General features: G+C 38.5%; 1 protein-coding gene across 1 annotated transcript in view; it reads right to left on the bottom strand.

The window, feature by feature from the left end:
• Positions 1-26,871, bottom strand: part of PRKAR2A (protein kinase cAMP-dependent type II regulatory subunit alpha) — a 56,845-nt gene that overhangs the window by 7,466 nt on the left and 22,508 nt on the right. Inside the window, exons 3-8 of the mRNA XM_083796270.1 lie at positions 12,839-12,891; positions 11,358-11,441; positions 6,630-6,736; positions 5,387-5,540; positions 2,150-2,251; positions 268-342 (exon numbers count right to left, since the gene is read on the bottom strand). Coding sequence (XP_083652396.1) covers positions 268-342; positions 2,150-2,251; positions 5,387-5,540; positions 6,630-6,736; positions 11,358-11,441; positions 12,839-12,891 — 575 coding nt within the window. The remainder of the gene's footprint in view (positions 1-267; positions 343-2,149; positions 2,252-5,386; positions 5,541-6,629; positions 6,737-11,357; positions 11,442-12,838; positions 12,892-26,871) is intronic.

Raw genomic sequence — 26,871 nt, 5'->3', positions numbered from 1 at the left:
GTGGACACAAGCAGAAAAAACAGAAGCTAAAGTAATAGAAAAAATACGTAGCAAAAGACTCAGTGGTACTTCCCCAAATATTCAAAAGCTGGTTAAACAAACTGGATGTTAAAGTTTAAGGCAAGATCTGGTGTGGCCCACTGGAAGTTTGAAGAAAAAATAAGTGATGCCAAGTTGATTCAATTAACATGATTCTATAAGTAAGTTCCACATAGGAAAAGAAGAAGAGATGAGAGAATGATAAATGGGAATTTAGACTCCAAGTACCTGAGCAATGATACGTTCCCCATCTTGATACACTTTCTCTCCTATAACATCCACAATTTTCATTCGCTCTGATGCCTAGAATGAAGAGGAAAATTAAGCACAATTATCTGTCTGCTACAGTACATCTCTAGTAAACTTTGTAACTCAGAATTGAAGATGCATTCACTAGACACACACACACACACACAATCTGGGTACTGAAAAATGCAGCCCTAACAATGACTTTGTTAAACTGCCCAACAGTTTTCAAGACTACCATAATCAATAGGCAAATAAATTTTTCTAGTGTCCCATCCGTGTGCTTTTCTTACCCCCTAAATTTAAAATAACAGATTTGGCTGTTTTAGAACAGCAACAACAAAAATACGTCCTGTGAGATTCAGATGAAATTTGACAAAAGCACTTAGAAAAAGTCACAAATTTCCTAAGAACAAACTTCAGTGAGAATACTAGCAGCACAAATTCAAAATATTTTAATCACCATACACTTGAATAATCTTTTTTTTTTTTTTCCCAGTCCCAAAACTCACTCCTAGATTAGTGAGAGGAAGAGGTGATCTGAAGAAGATACTGGGTCTAAACTGTAAGCAGGCATTGCAACAGGATGCCCAGCAGCAAGGTCAGGAGGTACTAATCTGACATGCAGTGAAACATGCCTAAGCCCTCACAAACAGGAAGGGAGAAAGGACAGTTAAATTTATCTCCAGTGTTTCCTGCTTCTCATCCAGCATACCACAAAACAATGTTATTTGTTCAGATCAGTGTAAAAATGTATTCAGAAAGGAAGAAAATCTTAAACAGTTAAAAATGAATACCTCAACAGATGATTCAGTTTTAATCCATTCATTTCACAAATGCACTTCAATCTAACCCGTGTTTGAGAAACTGTTAATTCTGATCCACGCATGATTCAACTGCAGTGTGTCATGCAAAAAGCCATGCAGTGCTAATGAGTTATTTTTCTATATCCTTAAATATTTATGAGTCATTTTGCTCAAAAGTCACATTGATTGAACTAGTTTAAGCCAGCCATCGAAGGAGAAGATGTTATGCAATTCACCCCTTCCACAGCTATCAGCATATGTCCAAACTAATATATAGTAGAGGTTGCTTTTCACACCTATGATACTTGATCACCTTGTAATTTTCTCTTAAGAGGATTAAAAGATGTTCTGAAATACAAAATATCAATGCTAACAAAGAAATCTAAGTTGTGATAAAAGGCAAAGGCAGAAACATACCAACGTTCAAAGCAGTTTGGTATGGCTACAAAACCCTTCTGAAAACACAGTCTGAACACAGCTTAGAAGTGACTACACATTCCTAAAATCATGTACCACACACGTCAACGTAACACGTGTCAGCTCTGCCTGGTCATTTTGTTCCCAGGCAGCAGTTAGTTCTTTAAACAGTTCTTTAAACAGTTCTTTAGCCTGTTCTTAGTTTAACTACTGAATATGGGTTAAGGTTTAAGGCAAGATCTGGTGTGGCCCACAGCTATGAAATTAAAACCATTCGCAGTCAACGAAGGCCAAATTTTTCAGTGATTGTACCATTACTTCAGTATCACACCCTCAAACAGAACCAAAGTCACAAGTCCCAGTGTTCACTTTCATACATGTTCTCCGTTTTATATTTTGTTTTTAAATGTTTATACAGACTAGGATAAAAAATGTCTACTGTGAACAAAGGATATGAAAAAAATGTTGTACAACATTTTGTACATGTTGTTCAACAACGTAAATTCACTTGTACGGCAAATGGGACACTGAAGCAGCTCTTAAAAATCTGTAAGCAAAACTGACAGATTTCTGATATAGCAGAAACACTGACTGCAGTGATAATGCTAGTGCAAGAATCTGATATTTCCGAGAGTCTTTACCTCCAAGGATTTAAGAAGGGGCACAGATTCAATAAATAACTCATATGTCTTCCTCTTCTTTGCATTGTTTTTCAATATAATTCTTTTGAATGTCACTCGATCCTGCAAGAAACAGCACAAATTATTCCTCTCACCTAAAATGCTTATTGATTAAAGAACTAACAAACATTAACTAAGCAGTGTCAGAAACACTGGATATGAGAGTCAGGCTATTAAATTGGCACCATATCCTTTGCAATGGTGATCCTAACAGCTCTTGTGGGAGTATTTACTGTAATAACAAACTGAAAGACAGGGAGCTCTACGACAAACTTGGTCCTTCTCAGGTAAGCACTTAAGAATTCCCCTTTTAGTCTATCTTGTACTTTTTTTCAGAGTTGAGTTTGTTTTCTTTTTTGGTTGATTTTTATTATATCTTTCGTGCTTCCACATAGAATAAAGAAATTATTCTCTTCTTGCTGAAGCCATTGGAAATTGGAATTTGCAACACTTATTTGGTAAAGCAACTACAGGATTAAGTCTGAACTGGATTCTTCTGTCCTCAGTTCAGATTTAGATCAGCACAAAGAGTATCAAACAGCAACAGACTTGATTTCCTCCTCCACCTTTAAGGATCCAAGAGGCAGCTTATTGCAGGGACTGGCTCCTTCTGAACTTCTATCTGTCCACATGCACCACAAGCACCTTCTTGATGTAAAAATTCTTTGGTTTGCTTTTGAAGCCTAAATACTGGGCAAGATTTCCAGCCTGCTGCTCCACCACCTGCCCTGCTGACTTTTTTTTCAGGCAGCAGTTAGTGCTGTACCAGCTCCATGGCCAGTGGGCGGCAGTACGTGCCTGAGTGAAGGCAAGCTCGCCCAGCTCACTACATCTGTCTCAGTACCTGCAGTGGCAGACATGTTTGCGAGTTTATTGTCAGAGATTTTACTGAAATGCTTTTTCTTTGCACGCAGAAAAGGCTGGGCTGAACTACTGGAGAACACTGCTGAGAAGGGGCAAAAGAGAGTTGCAAATACACAGCACACCCAGGCTAAGGGGAAAGGCACTTGCCCCCCAGTATTTTTGTTAGTGTTTGCAGAACAGTGATGCTAACAGCCTATAAATGATGTGAGCCTAAATAGGAAAATCAAAAATAAAGTCAGAAGAAAGGAGCAGAAATTCGGTCAGGAAAAAGGTCCCCCCAAATATATATATATTTTAAATATACCACGTAATTAGCAGCAACATCCAAAGTCCCTGAGAGACATTCCTCTGCATCTTCATTTTCTAAAAACATCAACTGATACTTCAGAAGAGATTTTGAGGTGAAGTGGTGTTTCCAGGTAAGAGAACAGTTTTATGGGCTGCAGGCTACATATACTTTGAGAGGAAACAATGACTGATGCTGGTAGCACTAGTGGAATATGTAAATTGAAGGAGGTGACAGATGAACAGAATAGTGTCACTGTTATCCAAAGGACAAGAGATGACAAAGCCTGAGGGATTAGTGGTTGGTTGGTTGGTTGGTTGGTTGGTTTTTTGTCTGTTTTTTTTTTCTGGGGGGGGGGGGGGGGTGGTGTTCTTTTGTTTTAAAGAAATTCTTCAGTGGTAGAAGTCTCTTCATATGTACACCTTTAGAGAAGCAGAGAGGTGCAGAAATTGTCAGGGGAATTGCAAAAACATAAATTCAGAATTCATTTGTTTCAGAGTATCAATGAGGTAGGAGAAGCAGCAGTATTTGGACAAAAAGACAGAGCAGTGATGGAAGCATGCACAGTTGTGAGGCTTTCCCCAGACACATTCAATAGCAAACAGTGAGGACATTTCTCTGCTCCACAGAAAACCCCTATTTCATTACTGCTTCGTGTTTGAGCCTTCTGTTAGCCTAAGCCTGCAATGCAGCAGGAGTAACCCGCACCTCCTAAATGGCAGACAATCTATAAGCTTTAGCAATTACTTTTTCAGACTAATAAAGATATGTTTAAATTACATCAGGCACAAAATAATACAATAAAACATGCCAATAACAGAATAACAGGAATAAATAACCAAAGGTTTGGACTGGAAAATGGAACCTTAGTTAATAAAATATCCACAGGACAGACATCTAGCAAAAGGTCTCCCTTCAACTACATCTTGCTAATTAAGTGAATGTAATCACAGAACGAAAACAAAATTAACCTGATTTGTGCAGTTCTTTTCAAAGGCAAACTGGAACAAAGAATCATCTTCTCAGTTTCTTCCTTTTATGAATGGGCTGTGTACGTAGCTATTTTGTTCAAGAAATTAGATACTGACATTACTCCCTGGCTGATTTACCAAAATCTTTTCTTTCAGCTCAGAAAGAAAAGGAAAATCAGTTCTCTCAGCAAGTGCAGAGATTGCATAAGCATGCCGTGTGTAGCAGCTTATCAGTCGTATAATCAAGGTCACAACACATGGTGAACCCCCAGCGATTGTTGCTGCGGAGCACAGTGCACACTGAAAGCATACAACACTTTTGGCTTCAAAGGCTTCTCTGATGGCACAATTTACTTATTATGTGAGCCCTTACCGACGAGTAAGAGAGCACTGTGAAAATAACCCTATCCAAATAGCGTAGAGAAAAGAACTAAAATAGGAAACTAATGTCTACAGCTTCACATTAAACACTGATGGGCTAGAGACATAGCAACATTACCATTTAGCTTGGTATCTCAAAAGGTCGCATTGACCCGAGAACCTCTTCCAGGGTAACACAAAGGGACCAGAAACATCATGACAGTTTATTCTGAGGGAAAACAAAGCTTTGGGCAGTTTTCCTACTCTTCAAATTACTGACATGCTCAAGAAGATATTCAACACTGTCCATATCCCTTAAAGGGGACAAAATGGCATAAAGGTGAGTTGAAAATAAAGAATGTTATTTAGATACTGTTTTTTCCCTCTGCAAAATATGTGCATTAATGTCTCCACTGTTCTCTGCAGGATGAAGGGACGTTTGTTTGCTTTTTCCCTGACAAGAGCTCTGATAACAACAAATGCAAAATGATAAAAAGGACAGATAAAACTAGCAACACAGTTTTTACAGATGAGTTGTTCTAGAAGGGTGGCCAAAACCATTTGCACAATGGATCTTTTATGCAACAAGGTGAGATAACAAATCATGATAAAATAGCTATTAGCACAAGGAATCATACTGAGAAAAGCACCTGCTGCTAGATATGGTGAGTTAGTATTTCAAACAGTACGCATATGAGAGCAACTTCCTTTCCTTACCAGTCCCCAAAGGGCTCCTTCTGTCGTGGCAACAATGGTGGCAGCTCTAGGAGTGTTGTACAGCAACGCCAGTTCCCCAAAACTGCCATGATTATCATAGCGGCCCACACAGCGTGCCTGGTTGTCTTTTGCTACAACAATATCATACAATCCCCTGGAAAACAATGGAATAGATGCTTTTCATTAGACAACATCACAGTACAGACATCAAAAACATTTTTTTGCTGTTATACAAATAGTCCTCTTATTGCTAGGTGCGATGGAACATGCTTTATTGAGTTTTCCAATTGCCTGACACTAAACTGCTTCTAGCTACAGTATTTCCACAATATCTTTCCATTAATAAAGCATTTTAGTCTCGGTAGACCTGGCCAGAACCTAATTGCTTTCCTCTGCATAGTATTTTGACAACGCTGTTTTAAGTGATCCAGCCAGGGGAAAGAAAGGTAGTTGGATGGGTACGGATGCTCTTTAACTCCATCTGCCTTCTCACAGCATGTGTATTACCCAGTGAGGCCCCTTTGGGGTGTCTCGAATCCATCTATAACCTTTATTTGGCTGTTTTTTCAACAATATCTCTGAAGATTGGTGCTTCTTATGCCTCTCAGAGAGGGAAGACGTCTTTTTGATTTAAAGAGCCATCTGTGAGCACTTTGAGTGAAACGAAACAACTTCTTCCCATCCCTCAGCCTGAAAGTCACTTACTAGTGCCATTTGTTTCCAAATAACTATAGCCATGTAACCTTCAGCCTAGCATTCAGATGTCTGTGGCCCAAGGACTATATGGGTGAGGTGTCACTGGGTGACCTTGGCTCAGCCTTACAGAGAGAACTTGCTGAGCTGTGAGACAGTCTGTGAGCTAAAGCTCTGCAAGATAAGAAGAATAAAGACACAGACCAAAGTGTCATTGTTGAGATGGTAATCATACATAGCTCAAGGACTCAAAAGAAAAATGCTCACATGAAAAAATATAAAATCCCTAAGGAAAAAAAAGCAGAAAAGGGCAACTCAGTAAGATGGTGGACGCACCACGAGGATGTCCACCTCTGTCACATTTGATTGCCCTTGGCAAATGATCCAAAAGTCAATGGGAACCTAAAGGGGAACATGGAAAGACAAAGGGAAGAGGCAACAATTGCAAAAAGTATGTTTCCTTTGGAAACCATCTTGGAGTAGGTATTCCCTGCCATTCTAAGAAGCTGAAAAGAAACATGCTTCACTTTTCAAAGGCACAGTTGCTTACCACTCAATGACATAGAAGTTGTCTCCATCGTCCCCTTGATCAATCACGTGTTCCTGAGGTTTCACCTTCCTCTCAAACATGGCATCAAGGACCTGAGACAGCTGCTCCTATAAAACAAACAAGAGAGGGGAAAAAAGAAAAACACACTCAGAAAATACAACTTTGCATTATTTGCTGGACAAAGGCAAATTCATTTGACCTGATCTGGATAATGAACTGCAACATGCATTGCATTATTTTTGCATGTATGCAAATACAAGTAATTTTGATATTGAATTTTGCTTTTAACTAGAAAGTACCTCACTGTTTCCAGCCTATTAATATAAGTTCAGTAATGCAGACAAACAGATGCTTCCCTTACAGCAGAGCTATTATCTCAAATTTATGTTCAAATTGCTTTGGCACTGAAATGGTATGCATCAGTTAAGCACATATGTATAAGCAAGCTTTCACTTGGTATAATCTGACACATCTCCACTGCAATGGATACATACTGATTTATATCAGCAGTACACATATTTCATTATATTTATGTCTAAAAACCACACCATGATTTATTAATATCATATTTGCGCTGTTACCAGCCAAGAGCCCCAACCATGACAAGGGCTGTACTCAACAAGCCTCTGGACAAAGTTATTTCCCCAGATACTCTGTGTCTTAGAGAACCTGCAACTTCTGCACCAGATGAGATCAGGCAGCCACCGATGGGGAGCACATACAGAAAATGGGATAAGCTTCGGCAGCACAGCAGACGCAAATGGGGTTTCTCCGATGAGCCATGACTAAACTTTCTTTTGTACGCAGCGCAGCCAAGGAAGTTGTAAAAGTCAAAGCCCACACACAGACAGCACAACCATGCATGATACTGCTATTAACGCTCTTGCAAATACAGGTCATCCAAAGATTTTCAAAACTATCTATCCTGGTGAGAGAAGCCACTCATATAAAGGCCTCACCCATTTTCTACAGGGAGAGGTCAAACCACCCAGCCAGGGAAAATAAATGCTATCTCCTCCCCCTTAAACACTACACTCATCCTACACCATTTTCACTTAACGACTAAAATGTTGAATTGAGATGTACAAGTTATTAAAATAAATGCCTAACACTTGCCGTATGTTAGAAGCTCAACGTATTTGACAACATTACTTGTTACATTATTTTTCATTACAGCATTCCCCGTTGTAAGGGCTAGGAAATTAAGACACAGAAGATAGGCAATTTGCTAAAGCCCCCTGGAAGACGGTGCGATCCCACAGCAGTATTCCCACTGCAGACACGTGCTGATTTATTCAACGCCTACACGGCACATTGGTTGCAGAGCTGGGATTAGGAGCCATCTCACCTTACAGCCAGACATGAGATAAAACTCTCTAACACTAGAAACTCAGACCAACATCCCTTTCTTCTCCAGCTCCCTTCCCACGGTCCTTTCCATGCTGGCACAGACTAGCAAGGACTTTTTAATTACATGCCATAAAAGCTTTTAAACTACATTTCCAATCACATAGCAAATTATTAATATATCTTTTAGATAAATCTAAACAATCTTTCACCTAACACTGTAATAAATAATCTTCTCATTTTCACAGAGCTGGTTCAGACATTACTGCCATGGCACCAGGATCCAAGCACCCTGCCATTTCCCACATATGAAACACTACAATTCACAGAAAGTATATGCATTCCTCCTCCATTTCCTGTTTCACAGGAGCTCCAGAATAAAACCCCGGGTTAAAAAAAAAAAAAAGTCTTTCTTTAATTTTCACATTTCTGTCATCATCATTTATAATGATCTTGCAAGGTATCTCAGATGTTCAGCCCTAGACTTGGCTCTAGATGGCTCTGCTACAAGGTTGTTTGGCTCTAGACTGTTCACTGACAGACTCTCTGGTGCTAGATTTGGCTCTGGACTGTTTGGCTCTTGGCATTTTGGCTCTGCATTGTTTGACTCCAGAGCATTTGGAATTAGACTTTGGGGCTCTAGACCACTCAGCTCCAGACAAGTCAGTGCTAGGCTTGGCTCTAGGTGGCTTTGGCTCTACACTGGCTCTATACTGAAAATATTGCCTCTCATTTCACTCCAACTTTATTCTCTTGTCCTTAAAAACTCTCTTGATGCTTAAACTAAATTAAGAACCATTGCTTGAATGCCGTTCAACCACTTATTTCACAGCATGCATTTAAGTAACAGTTGTCAGAAAACAAGCAATATAAATCTTAAAAAGCTTTTTAAAAATACTGTAACTCAGCAGTGTTTTATTTGGAGGATAAACAGGCAGACTTATTTGTAAGTAAATGAAACACTGAGCTCTTTTGTTAATAAAAGGACAAGGTCTAGCAGATGCCTGAACTGTAAGACCCTCGTTTCAAATAGGGGTACTGAGGATGCCTGAGGGCCTTGCTGCTAAGGATAAGAGGCTTTGCTCTCACCCACTACGAAATTCAGTCATAACTAAAATTCTACAAACTCCCTTCTAAGATACTGGGGAGCATACACATGATATTTCATTCACGGCTTTAAACAGCAGAAAGATTACCTACTCCCCCTGCACTTTAGATTGAAGCATAAATCATGTGTATCGTTGGGCATGCTCAAAACTTCAGGGTTAAACTCTCTGATAATCTGGATTGATTTCAGTCCAAAGTTCTGTGTGAACCTTGCTAGAAGTGATCCACTGGACATCGGCTCCTTTGTGTTTGATACCAAGTATGACATCAACTAATCATACAAGGTAAGACATTTAAAAGGGCAGTTGAGTCACTGGACCTAAATTCAGCACAGTTCACCCACATGCAACCAGTGGAAAAGGAATGAATTTGGCCAGGACATTCGAGTCACACAAACACTTTTACTCCTTGAAGGGTCTTACAGCTTGTTTTTAAAACAAAACAAAACGCAACAACACTGTTTTACATGACACTGTTTGGAAGCTACGGAGCAAAGAACAGATTTTGAGCCTCACTTTGGAAGTATTCCTCACAATTATTGAAGGATATTATACACTGAGCAAAAGCAGCAGCCATGCATTTCGCTATTCAGTAGGTACTCTGTAGCCAACCTTCCACACAAGTCGTATTTCCGAATTGTGCAGAGGAGGTTAAAAAGAAATTATTGGGATGAGGGGTGAAAGGAGGCAAGTTCCATACACCATTTTAGGTGTACTTAAGACTAGAAAACACTTCCCTCTCTGCTAAGTGCCCTTTGTCATACTATAATTAATGTACGTACTGCAGTCATCTTTCAGCCATGTGCTATCTTAAAGCTGGAGTCTTTAACAGCTGCAGTTAAGACCATTTCCATTACTTCTCTCCCCAGTTGCTTAGAAAGCTTTTCCCAAGAAGCAGTATTTTTCTAAGGCCACTTTTTCAGCTCAGATATGTTTTTCATAGTCATCTTTAAGTATGAACTGCTTATTAATTTTTTGCTTCTGGGTGATTTTGCTGGAAGCTAAAAGATCGGCCTAATCAATTTGAATAGTGATCACATTTTGTAGATACCCCTTGAGCTGCTGAATATTCTTAGATGTTTCATTTTTTACTATACACAATCGGTTTACTTGCAAAAGGAGCATTTTAAATGTCTTAAGTAAATAAATATAATGACAGAATCCCAGAACAGCGAAAGAACGGTCTTTGTAAGAACAGCTTTCAAGGAAACTTTTCGACTGAATGTGAATTTCTTAAGCTTGCTGCAGTAAAAAGCTTTTAAATACTCTTTTGGGAATGCAGTTCAATGGCTCTTGGAGGTTGTACAGCAACCAAGAACTGTGAGAACTTCAAGGAAAGCTGAGCAGCATTTCTAAAACCATAAACTACATCCTTTCATATCTCAGACAAAGCTCTGATTCAAACCAGGAAGATGCAGGGACCACTGCTGGTGTTAGAGCTTTCATTCCTCCCCTTTGTTTTTATGATAGTACAATAGAAAAATAAAATAAAATATAATCAACCTGTAGTGGAGATGTCAGTTCCATTTTGTTGGAAACACCAAATCAGATATGAGAAGCACTTGCTCCTATGGTCTTTCAGAGGCTGGATTTGATGATTTCCAGAGGTCCATTCCTGAACTATCCTACATACCTGAACTAACCTACGAACCTCATTTAAAAAAAATGAAAGGCAAAAAACACAATTACATTTTCTAAGAGCCAGCAGCAATGGAGATGCTCATCATTAAAACCCAATGCGGAAGCAAGCAGCAATTAATTATTAACTTCAGCAATAAATCTGCAAGATGAAGAACAAGAATAACCTAAAAACATTACTTTTATATTCACTTGCAGAAAATTTACTGACACACTGACATTTAAAAAAAGGTGAAGCAATCTAAAATCAAGCAAATGCAGACAGAGTTCAACAATTATAAATTGTGTAAGTTATTTCAATTTTAAATTGCCCATGAAATTATGAGCTGTTCTGTCAGGAAAAGCAAATCAAGTGTAATGGTACCCAGAAGTAAAAGAAAAATAGAATTTATAAAATACTTTTCTGTAACAAAAAAAGAAAAAAAAATGGAATTTGCAGGGATAGTGATCTGACAGTCACAATAACTGACAATTTGTCCTGTTTTTATTGTTCATTGACGGTAACCTCCAGATACATGCCCCAAGCCAGTCTGCTTATAATTAAAATTGTACAAACTATCACAATAACAGTGTCTGGACTGTTAGATCAAGCTACAGAACAGCAACTCCAGTTTAGATTTCATTAAACTGATATTACCTGATCTAGATTTCTGAAGAGCAGGATATCTTTACATGCTTCCTGCAGTCTGCATCGTTGTTCATCAGTTTTTGGATGAACTACCTTTAAAAAAAAAGTAAAAATGAACAAACTGTTATGACAGCAAAGAAATATGATTACAGATTGAACCTTCACTTCAAAATGAAAACACAAACACAATTTTAAAGTAACATAGTGTAAAGTTCTTTTTTGTTGTTTGCATAAACAGTATTTACACATAAATGTACAATGCAAGACAGAGTGAAAGAAAAATACAGAAAAATATTATGCTGACAATTAACACATGCTAAAAAACAGTGAAGAGAGACAAGAATAAAAGGATGCCTTTCCCTTCCCTTCTAACTGAGCCATAGAGACAGTCACAAATAAACCTATCATCGGGTTAAAGTAACCAACATTCACTGTGTCTCATAAAAATATTTATCTGCTCTTTTTTTTTGATTGGGGGGTAATTATGAAAACATATAAAAAGCATTAATTAGTTCATATTCACCGTATTAACTGTATTTCTGGAATAACAAGAGTTCTGAAAAACAGTTACATTAGCAGGCATTTCTAAATATTCTTTGTCCAACCTTGAGTAGCAGACCTCATTTGAAAAAAAAAAAAAATATATATATATATGTATATATATTTTTTACTAATATTGAGCCAGCAGTCAGGAAAATTAACACTTTTGATGAAATAGATGTATCCACGTTTAAAACCATCTTGATTATCAGACAGTCTTTTTTTTTTTTTGTAGCATCTTATGTATGAACTATTTTCTCGTTCAAGACAAATTAGATTAGACTTAGATTTTTCCTTGCAGAAGTGTAAGCATCAGTGAGATGGAATCTGGAAATGGAACAGCAGAAAGTCCCTAGAGAAAACACTGACCCTCACCAGCCAGGCTACAGGATTTCCTCACATAAAATATCTCTAAAGAAAGACAATAACAGTACCTGGACTTGCAATTCCTAGAAATTTCCAACTTGCAAAAACAATAGAACAACAGGTGGTCACAAGTCTCAAAACCTTTCAAGGAAGTATTTCTCCTACCCAGGCAAACTGCTTTGACAAGAAGGCAGTGAAAAGCATGCGAGGAATTTCAAACACCCATGAAGGAACAGCTGTGCTTGAGTTTAACTAAACCTTCATAACAGCACCAGTACTCTAGGAATTGCCTCAACAAGCATTAAGGATAATTAAGAAAGGAAAATATCCAAACTTTTATAGATGGTAGACTTAAGTAGAGATATCAAGTCCTCTGAAGTAAAACTGTATTAAAGCTACAGTGACAAAATAAGTGTATGTGATAAAGTGGCCTTAAGTTTCAGAGCAATGTCACATTGTCAGCGACAGCATACCTCACCACCTCGCAGAATGAAATGCACAAATGGTAAGGAAGTCTGACGTACTGACGTCTGCTTGTCAAGCTGTAGAGAGAACCAAGCACGGCGCAATTCATTCATTCTTACCCTTTGTTCTGTATCTTCTTCTTCTTCATCTGGATCGAAAGCCTCAGCACAAACTATAGAAAAAAAGGAGTACATTAGAAAACGAATATCAATCAAAGCAAGTTTAAGTTAATTTCCTCTAGATTCATTATCTGTGTTTTATTTTCCTACAGGAAAAAAAACAAAACCTGTTTTCTTATGTCATAATGGTGTCAGAGACTTAAATTCCATCTATTCTCAGAACAAGCACAGCAGAGCTGTTCTCAAAATCTCATGTAAGAAGTTTGTAATTTACAATAGAAGGTAATGTTGCCTATGGAGTACTCAGGTGCACAGGTAGATTTCCTTTGATTTTTTATCAAAGCATAACAATCACTATTCAGATTCATTTACAAACACATTACAAATCCAGATTCATTTACAAACACATACAAACACAGGCAGAGGGAAAATACTGCAGCTACATTGCCCAATTCTCTGCAGTACACAGTATATAGCAAAACTCACTGAAAAAAGGGCAAAGAGGCATGTGGCACTCGCCCTTCCTCAAGCCAAATTTGCAAGTATCTACAGCTTTTGTTGTGCTTTTGTTTGTTTGGTTGGTTTAATACAGAGAAATCACACATTTACTCAGAATTTAACCTGGGAAATGAATAATCAGTTTGACCACAATATATTCTATAACAAAAAATGTTTAATCCCCTCCCCCAATATGCTCCTGTATCTCACTACATTTGAATCAAATGAACATCCAGTTCCAATATGAAAATGACACTGAAAAAATCACACAAATTGATTTTTTTTTTTCAAAGAACATTTGTGGAAACCATACACTCCAGCGCATAGGAAAAAGGCTTCCAAACAGGTCATTGTAATTACAGGATCGGTTATGGGTGAGGTAATGATAACAGTGAGCTTCTAAAATTTCAGATTATTTTTGTCCAGTTTTATTACTTCAGAAAAGGCTCATCTTCACAGTTATGCTATTACACCGTTTCACAATATTAAACACAGACTCCTTTGGCTGAAAGAAGCCTAGGTCCCTGGTTCAGATTTTCTTGTTAATTCGTGGACATTTGCCGTTTGTACATGTCAAAGTGTACATTCTAACTATCTGCACAGGCAGAGAAAGCAAGAGTCAGTCCTGTGTTCATCTACTCCTGCTCTTGCTGTAATAAGGATGGTCTCACTGCTGAGGCTATACAATACTTGTAAAATTTTACAAGGAAACACAGACAAGCATTTTTCTTTGTACTTTATCCAGCATCCTGACAATACTGAAGACTTGGCAGAATGCCCAGAAGCTCACTGCAATGACATATAATAACTGAATGGACTTAGAAAGTATAAATAAAAATAAGCAGACAGGAAAAAAAAATTCTAGAAGGCTGCCTAGCATTCAGCAACTTGCAAATAATTTGAAAACGCATATACAACGATTGACCTTGTCGTCATGCTTTCAGAAAGGACTACAGAAATGTGCAAGTTTAGCATAATTTGCTAGGAAAGGCTTGTCTTTTTTTATTTTTATTTTATTTTATTTTTTCTGCCTAAAAGGTAGAGGCCTTTTCTAGCAAATTACATTTTGATTCTTTTTTTCCCTGGAGACAGTGAAGAGACCGGAATACAACGCAAGCATTCCATTCGTTGCACCACAATATAAAATCCCAATCATATAATCATTAGCTACTTAATGCGTACTTATTGCTATTAGTACAATAAACCTGGCGTTGCACTGCTTCTTCTGGCTTGCACCATTTACAATACAGAAACGGTGCACCAGCGGTGTGCTTACAACACACCCTCTTACTTGAAAAAAGTGGTCTACCCACATTTAGGGCAGGTACTTCACAAAGGATAAACAGCATCCTTCCCACGCTGAAAAAATGGTATGGTGTAGAGCACAGCCCCAGGATGGCTGCATTACGGGAAGGTAGATGGCTCAGAGTCCAGAACTGGAACTGGTAGGCAAACATTCACTTAATATGCTACACAAAGGCACTAACAAAGAGAACATTATTAGCGTTTCTGTGTGAAAGCTTTCCTCCTCCTTTCATTTTACAGCATAGATCAATGTCTATTATGAAAGCTTTGAATTTTCTAATAAGAAACATTTTCTTAAAAGAAAGGCTCCTTGTTTTATCCAGTACAGTAAAACCAGAGATGAAAGTTATCTTTATCCTTTATAACCAGCATATCTTACCAGTAACTAGAGATCAATTCTTTATTATGTACCGTAATAAGTACTATAAAAGCATCTACCTACGTCTCTTAGAGTACCTGGCATATAAACACATTTAAGATGCACACCTATGAACTCAGACATCATCATACTTCATTATAAAGCTATCATTTAAATTCTCAATATTAAGCTGCAAATTAAGTTTTGCTCTTGCCTCAACTGCAGGGTAACTACTGCTAATTGAGGAAGTTCTCTCCAAGATTTCCTTGGGAAGACAAGTTTCATTGCCATGGTACACTGCATTAGAGCAAAGCGTTATCATAAAGCAAGCAAAACGAACCAGTATCAAACAGCTTTGTTTGGGATTTGTACATTTAAGTCTCTCCTATTTCATCTTACAACCCAGTAAGGGTGAAAACAGATTCCTGAAGCCCGCTAAGGCATAAGACCAGGACTTAGGACCTTTCCCTTACATATGGAAATCAACATGACAAGGGGCACACAAAAATATAATAAAAACGTGGCAAAAAGCAAATAGAAAACGTGAAGACTTTTCTTCTTCAGCCTACTGCAGAGATTTCTTTATTCGTGCAGCAGGAGTAGGGCAGGCATATAGGATTTCAACGGGCAGCTCTGACTGACAAGACTATTTGCTTGCAGGCAGAGCTGCAGCACAATGCAACATACCTGCTGTTGGGTGGTAAAAAAATAAAATAAAAAATGAATTCTGAACTCAAGCTTAACCTAATACTGTGGTATTCTGGAAGGCCCACAGAAAGCACAGAAGGCCCACATCTTTTCAGACTCATTTAAACACCGGTTAGAAAGGATCTCTCTCTGGAGGTCATCCAGCCCACCCTACCCTCAGAGGGGAGCTGTTTGCAATGCTAGATCAGGACTGACCTGGGAATCTCCCTGGGTAAAAAGTTCACAGCTCCCTGGCAGACCTGTTCCAGTATTGCACTGCACTCCTGAGTATGAAGCTTTTTGAAGTAAGTGACTTCTGAAATCACACCTTTCCTATCTGAGATTTTCAGCACATCACACCTTTCCTATCTGAGATTTTCAGCACAACTCGGCCCTCGAGCAAATGCTAGGTATGAAAACCCCCCTGAAAGTCCCGTACAGGAGTGACACACACTGATTACATATTTCCAATAGCACAGCTGTGTCAGCATCAATATATACTTCATGCAGACCAAGCGTCTTTCCAAAGCTACCAACGTAGTTCAAATAGCTTTGAAAAAGAAGAGTTTTCAACCTTTTGAAGCTTTAGGGAGAAAAGCTTTAATTTTTAAATTTTTTTTTTCATATCTTAACATCTACATTTTGCCTCTCTTAGCTTGTACAGCTTCTACAGCTAGTTTAGCTTTCTCCTCATACGGCACCTTCTTTGGCTTTCAAGAAGCAGCACATCTGTTAACACTTCTGAAGGCTCAGAAATGATGCAACTTCGATCTGCGCTTTGTTATGCAGGTGACAGCATCTGAAAGCAATAAAAATCTTTCTGGCTGCAGCAGTGACATAAGCTGTGGATGGCGGGGGTGGGGGGGAAGCAAGAGGTGGGGAGAGAATTGAAAGTAGGAAGAAAAGTTGGCCTCTACAACTATCAGTTTTGTTTATGCAAGTTTTAATCGCACCCAAGATAATACTGCTTTGCAAAATGTGTTTTGTCAAGATCAAAGTCCTTGCACTCTATGCAAATTGCAGAATACTTCAGCTCCCATAAGGAAAGCCTTTGTGAGAAACGCATGGTTGAAACATCACTTTTTTTGTTTTCTTTCTTTCAAAATAGCAGCCAAGAGGCTGGGATCTGAAGATCTTTGGACAAAGGAAGAAAGTTTTTAATACTGGACATCAAAATTCTGAGTTTTATATAAGCCGAATGCTTTGTTGGTATTTTTGCTGTTATCGGAAGAAGCCGCAAAAACATGCTGCTTCTGTCATTCTCTGTGTAATTTTGGATAGCACTTTCTGTACTTTGGAGTGAAACCCTATTCACTCCTCTTTACTTAGAAGGATACATTACCTCTAGAGTATCCTATGAGACCCATCAATAAAAATCCACCCAGAGCAGCAAATGCAGAGCAACTTTCCAGCCACTTATTTGGATCGGTAATCTTGCACTATGTTTAAGGCTATGTTCCTTGCATTTGAGCTTGCCAAAGCTTCCAGCGTGTCCTAAGTCTGTCTCTTAGGGGATAGATGTGTAGCCTCTTCTGCGAGCAGTACGCCAGCTGGAGAGGTGACCGCTTCCAGTGGCTTCTCACTCCCTCTTTGACAGCTGAGTTGCTAAAGCAGGCACTTCCAAAATGATGCAGTCAAGATGAACTTAGGAAGCTCAAACAGCTGGCGTAGCTCAATATGATCTGCTGTACTTTGGGAAACAAATTCAAGTTTCCTCTCACTTTTGTTACTGGATAGCGCAGTAACCTTTGCTTTAGCAATTGCACTGTTTCCTGAGTTGAAGATCTCACCGTGTCAAAGACGGTAACAGATTCATTCTTAATCCTCAAAGAGGCATAACTGAGACACGACTTACAGCGACTGGGACTTGAGCAAACACCCCCTCAGATCTCTGTCAGATACTGACACAAAATATTCAAACCACACCACTGTTCCCATGACCGTATACGTCAAACAAAATGTAAAAAAAAATTAGTTTATAGATATTCAGAAATAATGAATCTAGGTGGCAAAGGAAAAAATGGATTTTCAGTTCTGGAAACAGCTTCAAATTTAATTTAAAGTTAAAAGTGAAATAGAATGAATTCAACTCGACAGGTGCAGAGTTATTCTGCATTACAGAGTAACTGTGAAGATACAAAACACAGGTAGTTTAGGAGAAGAAAAGGTAACAATGTTCAACTGGCTTTCCCAAAGCACTGCTGGTATTCCTAACCCAACCTGCACATGCCCATCTCTGATGCGGACACTACTGGTATTTCTCTTTGGTATTTCACTACTTTAATAAAGCAGTAAATGAGGTCGCAGACAGAGCCTGAAAGGAGCCAGTCTGGATCACAGCTACCCAAGGCACAACTCTGGAGAGCTGTTTTTGCCCATGGAGGCTGGGGCATTGCAATCACTTAAAAGAACCAGATGATGTATTACAGTGCTTGCTGTCCTTGCCTTTAGAAACCTTTGATAACCGCTCCCTCGGTATGTTTACATACTTTCCAGGCCTATTATCTACATTACACTGCTCCTGCTTGTCTTCTTTCTGACATACCAAGAAAGAAATGCAACAGTTCCAGTGACAATGGCTTGCGATAAAACTGTAACGCCAGCGTCACACACTCCTGCTTCATACTAATTTCAGTTGTGAGCTCAGAGTAGCCTCCATAATCAATTAGAAATGTCAACTTCCATGATAACGTGGTTGCGTGGTTTTTTTTTTCTTTACAGTAAATCTTCAGAAGACAATCCTCTGCTTGTACATCTTTATTGAAATCCTCTTCCTACTCAGGAGCAGTTAAAAGAAAACTTGTGTTGATGCAGGACTGGGGACAGAATTCTCTTCTACCTCTTTAGTACAACCTGAGGAACATTACTTTTAAAAAAAAACAATGTTTATCACTGCATTTGCTGTATTTAGTCACCCGTGGAATTATTTAAAGGCAGAACTTTTATTTAACATCTTTATGTACAAGTTATGCAAAGTACTTTAGCTCATTCTTCCATTTTGTGTGCTCACAAGGGGCTACCCTCCCACCTTACAGAATTCAGGTTCTGGCAAATAATAATAAAATTGTAAAGCTTGCAAAAATAGCTGAATAAAATCTTTCTAAATAAAATCTTCTAAATGAACATTTCTGTACACACTCCAATAATTCTACATAATTTCTAGATTGTAAATTTTTATTAAGTCCTGCAATTTACAGATGACTTATCATGAAAGCACTCTATAGATCAAACAGCACTCTGCAAGCAGTGTCTCTTTTGTACAGCTGGAGAAGCCAAGGGACAAGATTACACGATTTCACAGAAGCCAACTACTAAGCCACAAGTGGGACCGCTGCATTTTTGGCTTCCATGTCTCTACTCGTGACAGCAGAGCCCAGTATCCCACCAGACACTATTTTGCCCTGGACCTGGCACTAGGAGGCAAGCCTGCATGAAAAGTAACAACAACAAAAAGTTTTCCATCACAGTAGAGGACTGACTTAAAAATAAAGCTTTCCATGCAGCAGTATCAAAAGAGTTCCCAGCTCTGACATGGGAACAACCAAACCCCAAATATTGTCCCTTAGATCTTAAACAGTAATTTAAAGGTTGCTACTTTTGTTTCTAACTTCTTTTTCTACTTTTAAACAAAATAGCAAAGTATTTTAGAGTTAGATATTATCATTGTGTGTGGTGCACCCTGAGAAATTCAGGTGAAGCAAGCTTTATTCTTGCAGGTTCAGGAATCAGAAGGCTGACATGGATAAACATGCTGCTGACCTTGGTCAAGCCTTCTAAGAGAGCCTTACCGATGAGATAGTCATCCATAAAAAAGGTCTCCAGGAAAACATGATGCTACTACTATTTCAGAGCACCCAGCTTCACAATTGTAGAAGTAGATCTTCAGCTTTAATGATCTTCTGTTTGAGCCAGTCACATAAATCTTACCACACTTCTAAATGGTTATGTAACCAAGGCAGATAAAACCAGAAACTAAGCACCAAAATGTCGACATGCCTGACAAACACTAATACTTTGTGTCTCAGTCAAAAACAGCATGGAGAATGGTCATTTCACATTCTGGTTACATCAAAACACCACAAGTTCCAAGAAATGGCTCAAATGCATACCTCTACAATGTAAAAAAAATAAAAATAAAAATGCATCTTCCAGGCTTTTAGTTGCAAAGAATAGATAGGAAAGACAATCTAGCTGAGGAATAAAACAGAAGTAGTGTTTTTCCATTTTAGAAATAAGAACTTCTCTTTCAGTTTCCAGACCAAGGCATTTGCTGTTTTTCCACATGCAATTCTGATATGTGAATTGCTAAACCTGCAATAAGGCACGTGGTATTTTAAAAGAACCAGCAGCACCTTAGGCAAAGTGCACCAAAGTACTTAGCAATGAAAATCACCTGCATCTTCCTGGCATCGATCATGACACAGAAATGAAGGATGTCGATGCGTTGGAAGGCATTTCTGAAATTAATGGTTCAGAAACTTAGAAGTGATTTTTAAGGATTTATAGGGAATGTCCAGATAGGTGAAAAATTCCTTTATCCCTAACGGAACATGTATTGCCATGTTTACCTGTAGTGACAGCGAACAATATAAAATAAGCATGGTTTTGACACAAAAAGATTGTGTGTAGAGTGATGTGGAAGTCCTCGGATCCCTGTGCTCTGAGATGACTGCATCCTATCCTGGCAGACAGGCAAAGCAGGGAATGCAGAAACCTACTGTCCAACCCTTTGAGTTAAAAACAAACAAAACTCAGCAGAACAGCAGCCACCTTTGTTTCTGCCTCGCTGTGGGGTAACTGTGGGGCTCTGGTGATTGCTAGTAACTGAGAACGCACAACTATTTGACTCGATGCAACTCACCTTTAGGATGAGTCAACTCTGGATTTTAGTGGCTCGCTGAACAAATGGATTTCATTTACAGGAAACCCACAGCTGAGCTAGCCTGGCAAAAGACTAAAATTAGGCAGAACTTAATCAGTTAGAAGTTGTGCGCTTTATTCATAAGCAATAAGTTCTGTGCTTTTCTGATACGGATTAGTGAGTTTAAGAAGGCTACACTCCTTCCTGTGCCCAACTCTGGAGATGTGGGAAACAGACATTCAGATACGGTAATCATGGAATCAGGTAAGTGCTTCTGGCAGCCAAATACCCATCTCCCAGTGCCAAGCCTTGATTTATTAAGCCTCTCTTTAAATAAGATCACTATAAAAGTGGTCACAGGACTTCCTAACTGAGATTGCTTTAAGCGCATTATACCCCCTGTAGTTAGTTTTTAGCATGCTGACCTCTGGAGCTTTGCATTATTTGGAGTACGTGCAGACTCACTGAGGTGTTGTGGTGTTAAAAATGACTCAGGGAAGTTCCTGAAAACATCCTTTCATATTTAAATCAAATAAAGTAGTACTTTATTTATTAACACGAACAATGCAAATCACATCTAGCTCCTGAGGTCACTCCAAATATATACATCACAGAACCATGCCTTGCACTAAGTATAAAACTGCCTTTTTAGCCTTTATCATGATATGATTTCCTCCAGTGTGTTTGCTTTCAATTTGTTATGTGCAACAAAACTACATGAGAATATTGTCATTTGGGCTTGATTTTGCATGATAAAATATAGCTGTTTAAAAAAAAAATCTCCATGTACAATCAGTGTAACCTCCACTCCAATCCATCAAAAAAGTGACAGTGAAATTTTATAAAAAACTCAGCTGAAGGCTGAGATTTTTCAAAAGTATTTATATACCTAAAGATAGACTAGCATTTAAGTACACCTTTTAATGATCCTTTATGTAAAAGAATTAATCACCTGCACCTTTTGCCACCTGAATGCTTTTGAAAGACTAATTCTTAGATGATTTAACTGCTTAATAAATGTGCATAGTTATAACTTATTCTCCCAATTAACAAAAAAGGACTAATTTGAGTTTAAAATATCCAGCTACAGATGGACATTTTTAATGATGTAACACTATAAGAATGAACAGTTATTTAGCAAGATTTAACAAAGAGAAAAACTGAATGAAATCTACTCTACTGTTGCACTACTTATTCATTTATATTTGCATTTAGTAGTTTGGATCAGGCTGGGTCCTACCAGATACTAAACTAACTTAAGCCTTAGATATGGACGCTCATTAGGTGTTGTATTTCTCTCTGTCTTAAAAAAAAAAAATCTAGCAAATTACAAACAGAATTATTCACAAGTGTGAGATTCAAGTAATTGTGAAGTCACGACTGCTAATTTCTGAAAATAAGCTTTTCATTATTCACTGAATGCCAATTACTTGCCAAGATTTTTTAAACAAGTCCCAGTATTGCAAACAGAAAATAGGCTTTTTTGTTGTTGTTGTTTAACGAATAATGATTCAGGCACTTTCTTACATGAGAGCACCCACACAATTTATCACCACTTTCATCTGTCATCCCACACACTTGGCTTTTGCTCATATCAACATTTTTCAAAATGTATTATTTTCACTCTAGTTATGATACCAGTTTTGCAATCATTAGGGCTAGCAAAAAATGATAGAGGCATCAGGCTGTTGAAAAAGGAAAGCTGTTCATGCCATTCGTAAAACTTTGGATTTCTGAACTCAGAAGTCTCTTTCTGTTTATCATCTGCCTCAAAACCTTTCAGCAGAATTTGTTATGCTATCAGTTTTGTAGGAGGGTGAATAATCAGGATAGAAATTCATTAAATAGCTGCAAGAGAAGAAACGAGATCATGATTTACAAGTCATCCTCTGATAATCAGTAGTCTAGCAAGTAGAAAGCAAAGAGAATGGCACAGAGAAAGTCAGTCACTCTCTCCCTCCCTTGATGATGTAAGGTGATGAGATTTTTTTTATCACTGAAGTAGCAGATAGCATCCTGCAAGAAAAAATACTTGAAACCAAAAAATATAAAATAAAAAAGCGTTGCCTCTTGCTTTCTCTTTTCATTGCTATTATTTAGATGTCCTTATTTTTAACAGGATCCCAAAGCCGTTGTGTCTTTTGTGGGGCTTTTTTTTACACCAAATACTAACACATTGCTTGGCAATAATTAATATAAAAGTTTTCTTAGAAAATGATTTTTAGAGCTGTCATTTTAAAAGTCTAGAAGCTACTAAAAAGATTTTACTATGCATAATATTATCATATCCTGACATCTCAGCTTGCCAGGGTGTGAAGAAAATGCTGTATCTCACTGCAAAGCCCAGAGAGATATCAGACTTTAACAACATATCTACTTTATGAGATGATTGCTCTTCTTTGATACGAGCCAAAAGAATGAGCAGAGTTGAAGGTAGAGTCCCCTACTGACAAAATCAACGACTGTATGGGCCTCTTAAAGTACACCCTGTGAGGAAAGAAAAAGCCAGGGCATCGATTTACACATTACTGAAATATAAAATTCTATACCTACCCTCTCTAAAAGTAATATGTTAAAATCTTATGTGAAGATGAAAAAACTATTCTGTTTTCTCTGCTAGAAAGAAGAAAAAGAAACTTCAAAAAAACTGATTCCAAACCTAGTATTTGTTGGGGATACTAAACGAGAAACCTGAGGCCATTGCCAAAGTCTTTGAATATTAATGAATAATACTGAATGACAGATGCTCATACAATTATAATACTGATAAAAGCATTTACATAAGGATTAACGCAGGTAATTTCTATTGCAAACTGCTGTAATTCCAGCTAGGATACACAGAAAATGTTTTCTTTTATTGTTACCAAGCACTTAGCTAAGGTTCCCAGCAATAACACCATACATTATAAAATAAAAGATAAAGTTTCTTTTATATTAAGACCCATAAAGGCACTTGAATCCACGAATGTCACCAGGCAATGATTATTTTTCAAATGGAAGGAATGGATTTAAGATATCTGTGGACTGGTGTATGAGAAAAGCAGTAACGTGTGTATTCGTACACACTCATTCTCTCTCCACTTGCTAAGATGTGGACTGACTAGTCATAAAAACTGTGAAGATGAAGCTGAAAAAATACTTCCTGTGACAATTAAAAGCATAATTATGATTCTGTGATTTCATAGAATGCTGTTCCCATTATTCATGAAGGCAGTTTGAGTGGGCTGAGTTGGAATTTCAAAATGTCTTGCAATCAAATAGTGACGGGCTGTGACATTGACCATTTTGAGAAGGTAACATGACCTGAGCTTTGCTCAGAAAAACATATGACGCTGCTAAATGGTGCCCTTCTGTTAGAATCCCATCCCACTCTGAAGTATATGCATGTAACCTGGAAAGCATGTTTTAATCTGAAAGAGGCAAATTTCAGTTTCTATTAAATCCCATTGAAATAAACAAACAAAAAAAATCAAAAAACATACCAAGAAATTATTTAACTTTAAACATACTTCAAGAATACCAACTGAAGACTTACATTCACAAACATGGCGTCTGAAGTCAGAATACTTTTGAGCTGTATCTGTGACAGTGCAATTCTATAAACAGTGTCTGCCAACAGGAAAACAGCTTTTTAGACAGCCTGAGAAGCAGAAAGAGGTAGATTTTCCTCCTCGGTGAGGATACAAAACAGCACAGAAACACACAGCTGAGGACTGAACAGCCTCCTCTGCTTAGTGCAGGCTCTTCCCATGCTCTGCATTTCTCATCTTGTTTCTCTCTTTAAAAAGGCACAAGCACATAGATAAGATCAGGAAGATAACGGGAGCCATGGCACAGCACCAAGAAACAAAGATCTTCTTGGAGATCTTCAAAAGCTGCCTGGACATGGTCCTGGGCAACCTGCTCTGGGTGTCTGTGCCTGAGCAGAGGTTGGACCAGACGGACCCACAGGTCCCTTCCAACCTCAACCATTGTGATCCTGTGAAACAGCAACCACCCAGTGCAACACTCCTCCTTAGCATCAAGGATGGCAAAGTTTACCAAAATTTTGTCAGCAAAAATTCTCTCTCAGTATATAAACATTTATTCTGCCTGTAGTCATACCTTAGGAGAGGGCTTAGCAGCTGCTTCCAGAGACAGCAAATTTGATCCTTCCCACTTCACTGAGTCTCTACTTAAAGTTGCCCCCACCAAAGGGACTAAACAAAGCAACTCCCATCCATTCGGTTCATTTTATATTAACATGGAAATGGTCACAGATCCTGACAACCATGTTATTTGGATGGCATAAAAAGACTGGGGAAATAACTATATCTTGCTTCCCTACATTACATAATTTAATTGCTTATAAAGCAATTGAATGTGAAATTGTCATCAGTCCCATTCCAATCCCAGAGAGACCAAAAGGAGATTGAGGAGGGAGACAAAGTACACCAGGTCACTCAGATAAACTGAAATCACTGGAGAAAACAGATGCAAACTTTCTGCCACAGGTCTATAGTACGGGTGTCATTTTGTCAGTTTTTTTTTTTCTTTTTAATCCTGTGAAGAAGTCAGCAAGTGTGCTGGAGAGTGGGTGTTTTGTAGAATGAATCAAAGGTGTCTAGAAATGGTAATATGAGAAATCCAGCAAAAAAAGTTTACTTTTTTGAAAGATAAGACTAAAGGAAGAGGAGAAACTATGCCCAACTGAGACTGAAGTAGGCGTGACAGTCTTCATTCCAAAAACACAATTAACTTTCATTCATACACTGTCAGTAGCACTCTTCACAGTGCTATGTATCAGCTGCTGCAGTGGGACAAATAATGCTTTCTCTTCCCTCCAGTTCTGAAATAGCTTTGATATTGGTTGTGAAAGGAGACACCGCTGATGTCTCCCACCTTCCTGCCCAGCCTGCAGTCACCAACCAAGGGCCAGTGGTATTCTCTGAGGTTGCTCTCACTACAGACAGGGACCTGACTAACAAACCAACAAGTTTGTCAGGAGCCCCTATACTTGGAAGAAGATCAAGAAATGTAATCATGCAAGAATGAATTTCAACACAATCCAGCTCTTGGACAGGAACGTATTTGTATGGTTCTCAGGCTATCCAAACCAAGCCTGGGCAGACTGAGTCAGGCAGCAAGAAGTGTAACATGAGTTACTCATACCAGCAAAAGGCTCAGACATTGCTAATTCGCTTAAAGCAGCAGCAAGAAGACTGTTCTACTGGGTAATTAGCAATGGAATTGCCAACGGCACCACAGTCTTTTGCATCCCATAGTCAGGAGATTTTAAAATTGGGGTGGGAGGGGGGATACGTGCAATTTCTGCAAAGATAGAGTACGATTTTTCAAATATTTTAATCAAGTCAGTCACCAGCTTGTTACAAATTAGGACTGACACCATGCTTGAGGTTTGAGTGCCTGCCATGGAACCTCAACCTGTTACGTGGCCAAACATGCTATACACGAGTAACGTGTTCATTAAATAAATTCTAAGGGAACATCAAGCTCTCGTTTCCCTTTCTCCCTCCTCGCGCTTCTTGGAAAAGGCTGTTTCTCTTCATAAGAACACTACTTTACCACTCTGCACTTCTATAAATAATGCCACGAACGCGATTAGATAAGCCCTCTTTTCCCAGGATGACCCTCCTGCACAGATTGTGGAGTTTCTCGCAGACCCACCCAGGGCCACCTGCTTTGCAGGCTAAACCTCTGACCAGCACACAAAGCCTTGTTTCTCTGGTCAAGAAGCAACTGGTATTCTCTACAGAGCATTTACAGCTGCCAAACCACTTGGAAGAGTTTAATGCCAAGCACGCCACTCTCCCTCCCTCAACAAGGAGGACATCAGCACAGGAGATGATTAACTGGCAACAGCAGCAGAAATGGGGAGCGGACGTGATACAAAAGCAATATCATCACTTTGGGTCAGTGATTTGAAAAAAATGTACAAAGAAAATAAATTGTTCTTCCGGAAAAAAAATACAATCAAGATAGTTTTAAATTTAAAAGGTTAGCTTGACCTTACTAATAGGTTACTATTTCTCAAGCAGTTTTTATGAATCCTGATGTTCTTGAAGTATTTTTTTGAAGTACTGCGTAAGCTAGAAGTGAGTAAACTCATCTGCTCAAGGTTTCTAAAACAAGCAAAAGTAAACTTCCTGTCCAATTCCTGCCCATGGGTTAGAAAACCTGTACTTTGAGTAAATCTTACAGAATGACAGCTAAATATTTACAGTCATTAAAGCAGCATTTGCCAGTACAGTCAAAAAAAACACGAACACCACGTTTAGATTTTTAATAACTAAACATCTACATGAAAATTCAGTAATTCATAAG

Source organism: Anser anser (genome assembly GCF_964211835.1).
Source record: "Anser anser genome assembly, chromosome: 12".
NCBI classification, from domain to species: Eukaryota; Metazoa; Chordata; class Aves; order Anseriformes; family Anatidae; genus Anser; species Anser anser.
This window is presented reverse-complemented; position numbering and strand designations above follow the sequence as displayed.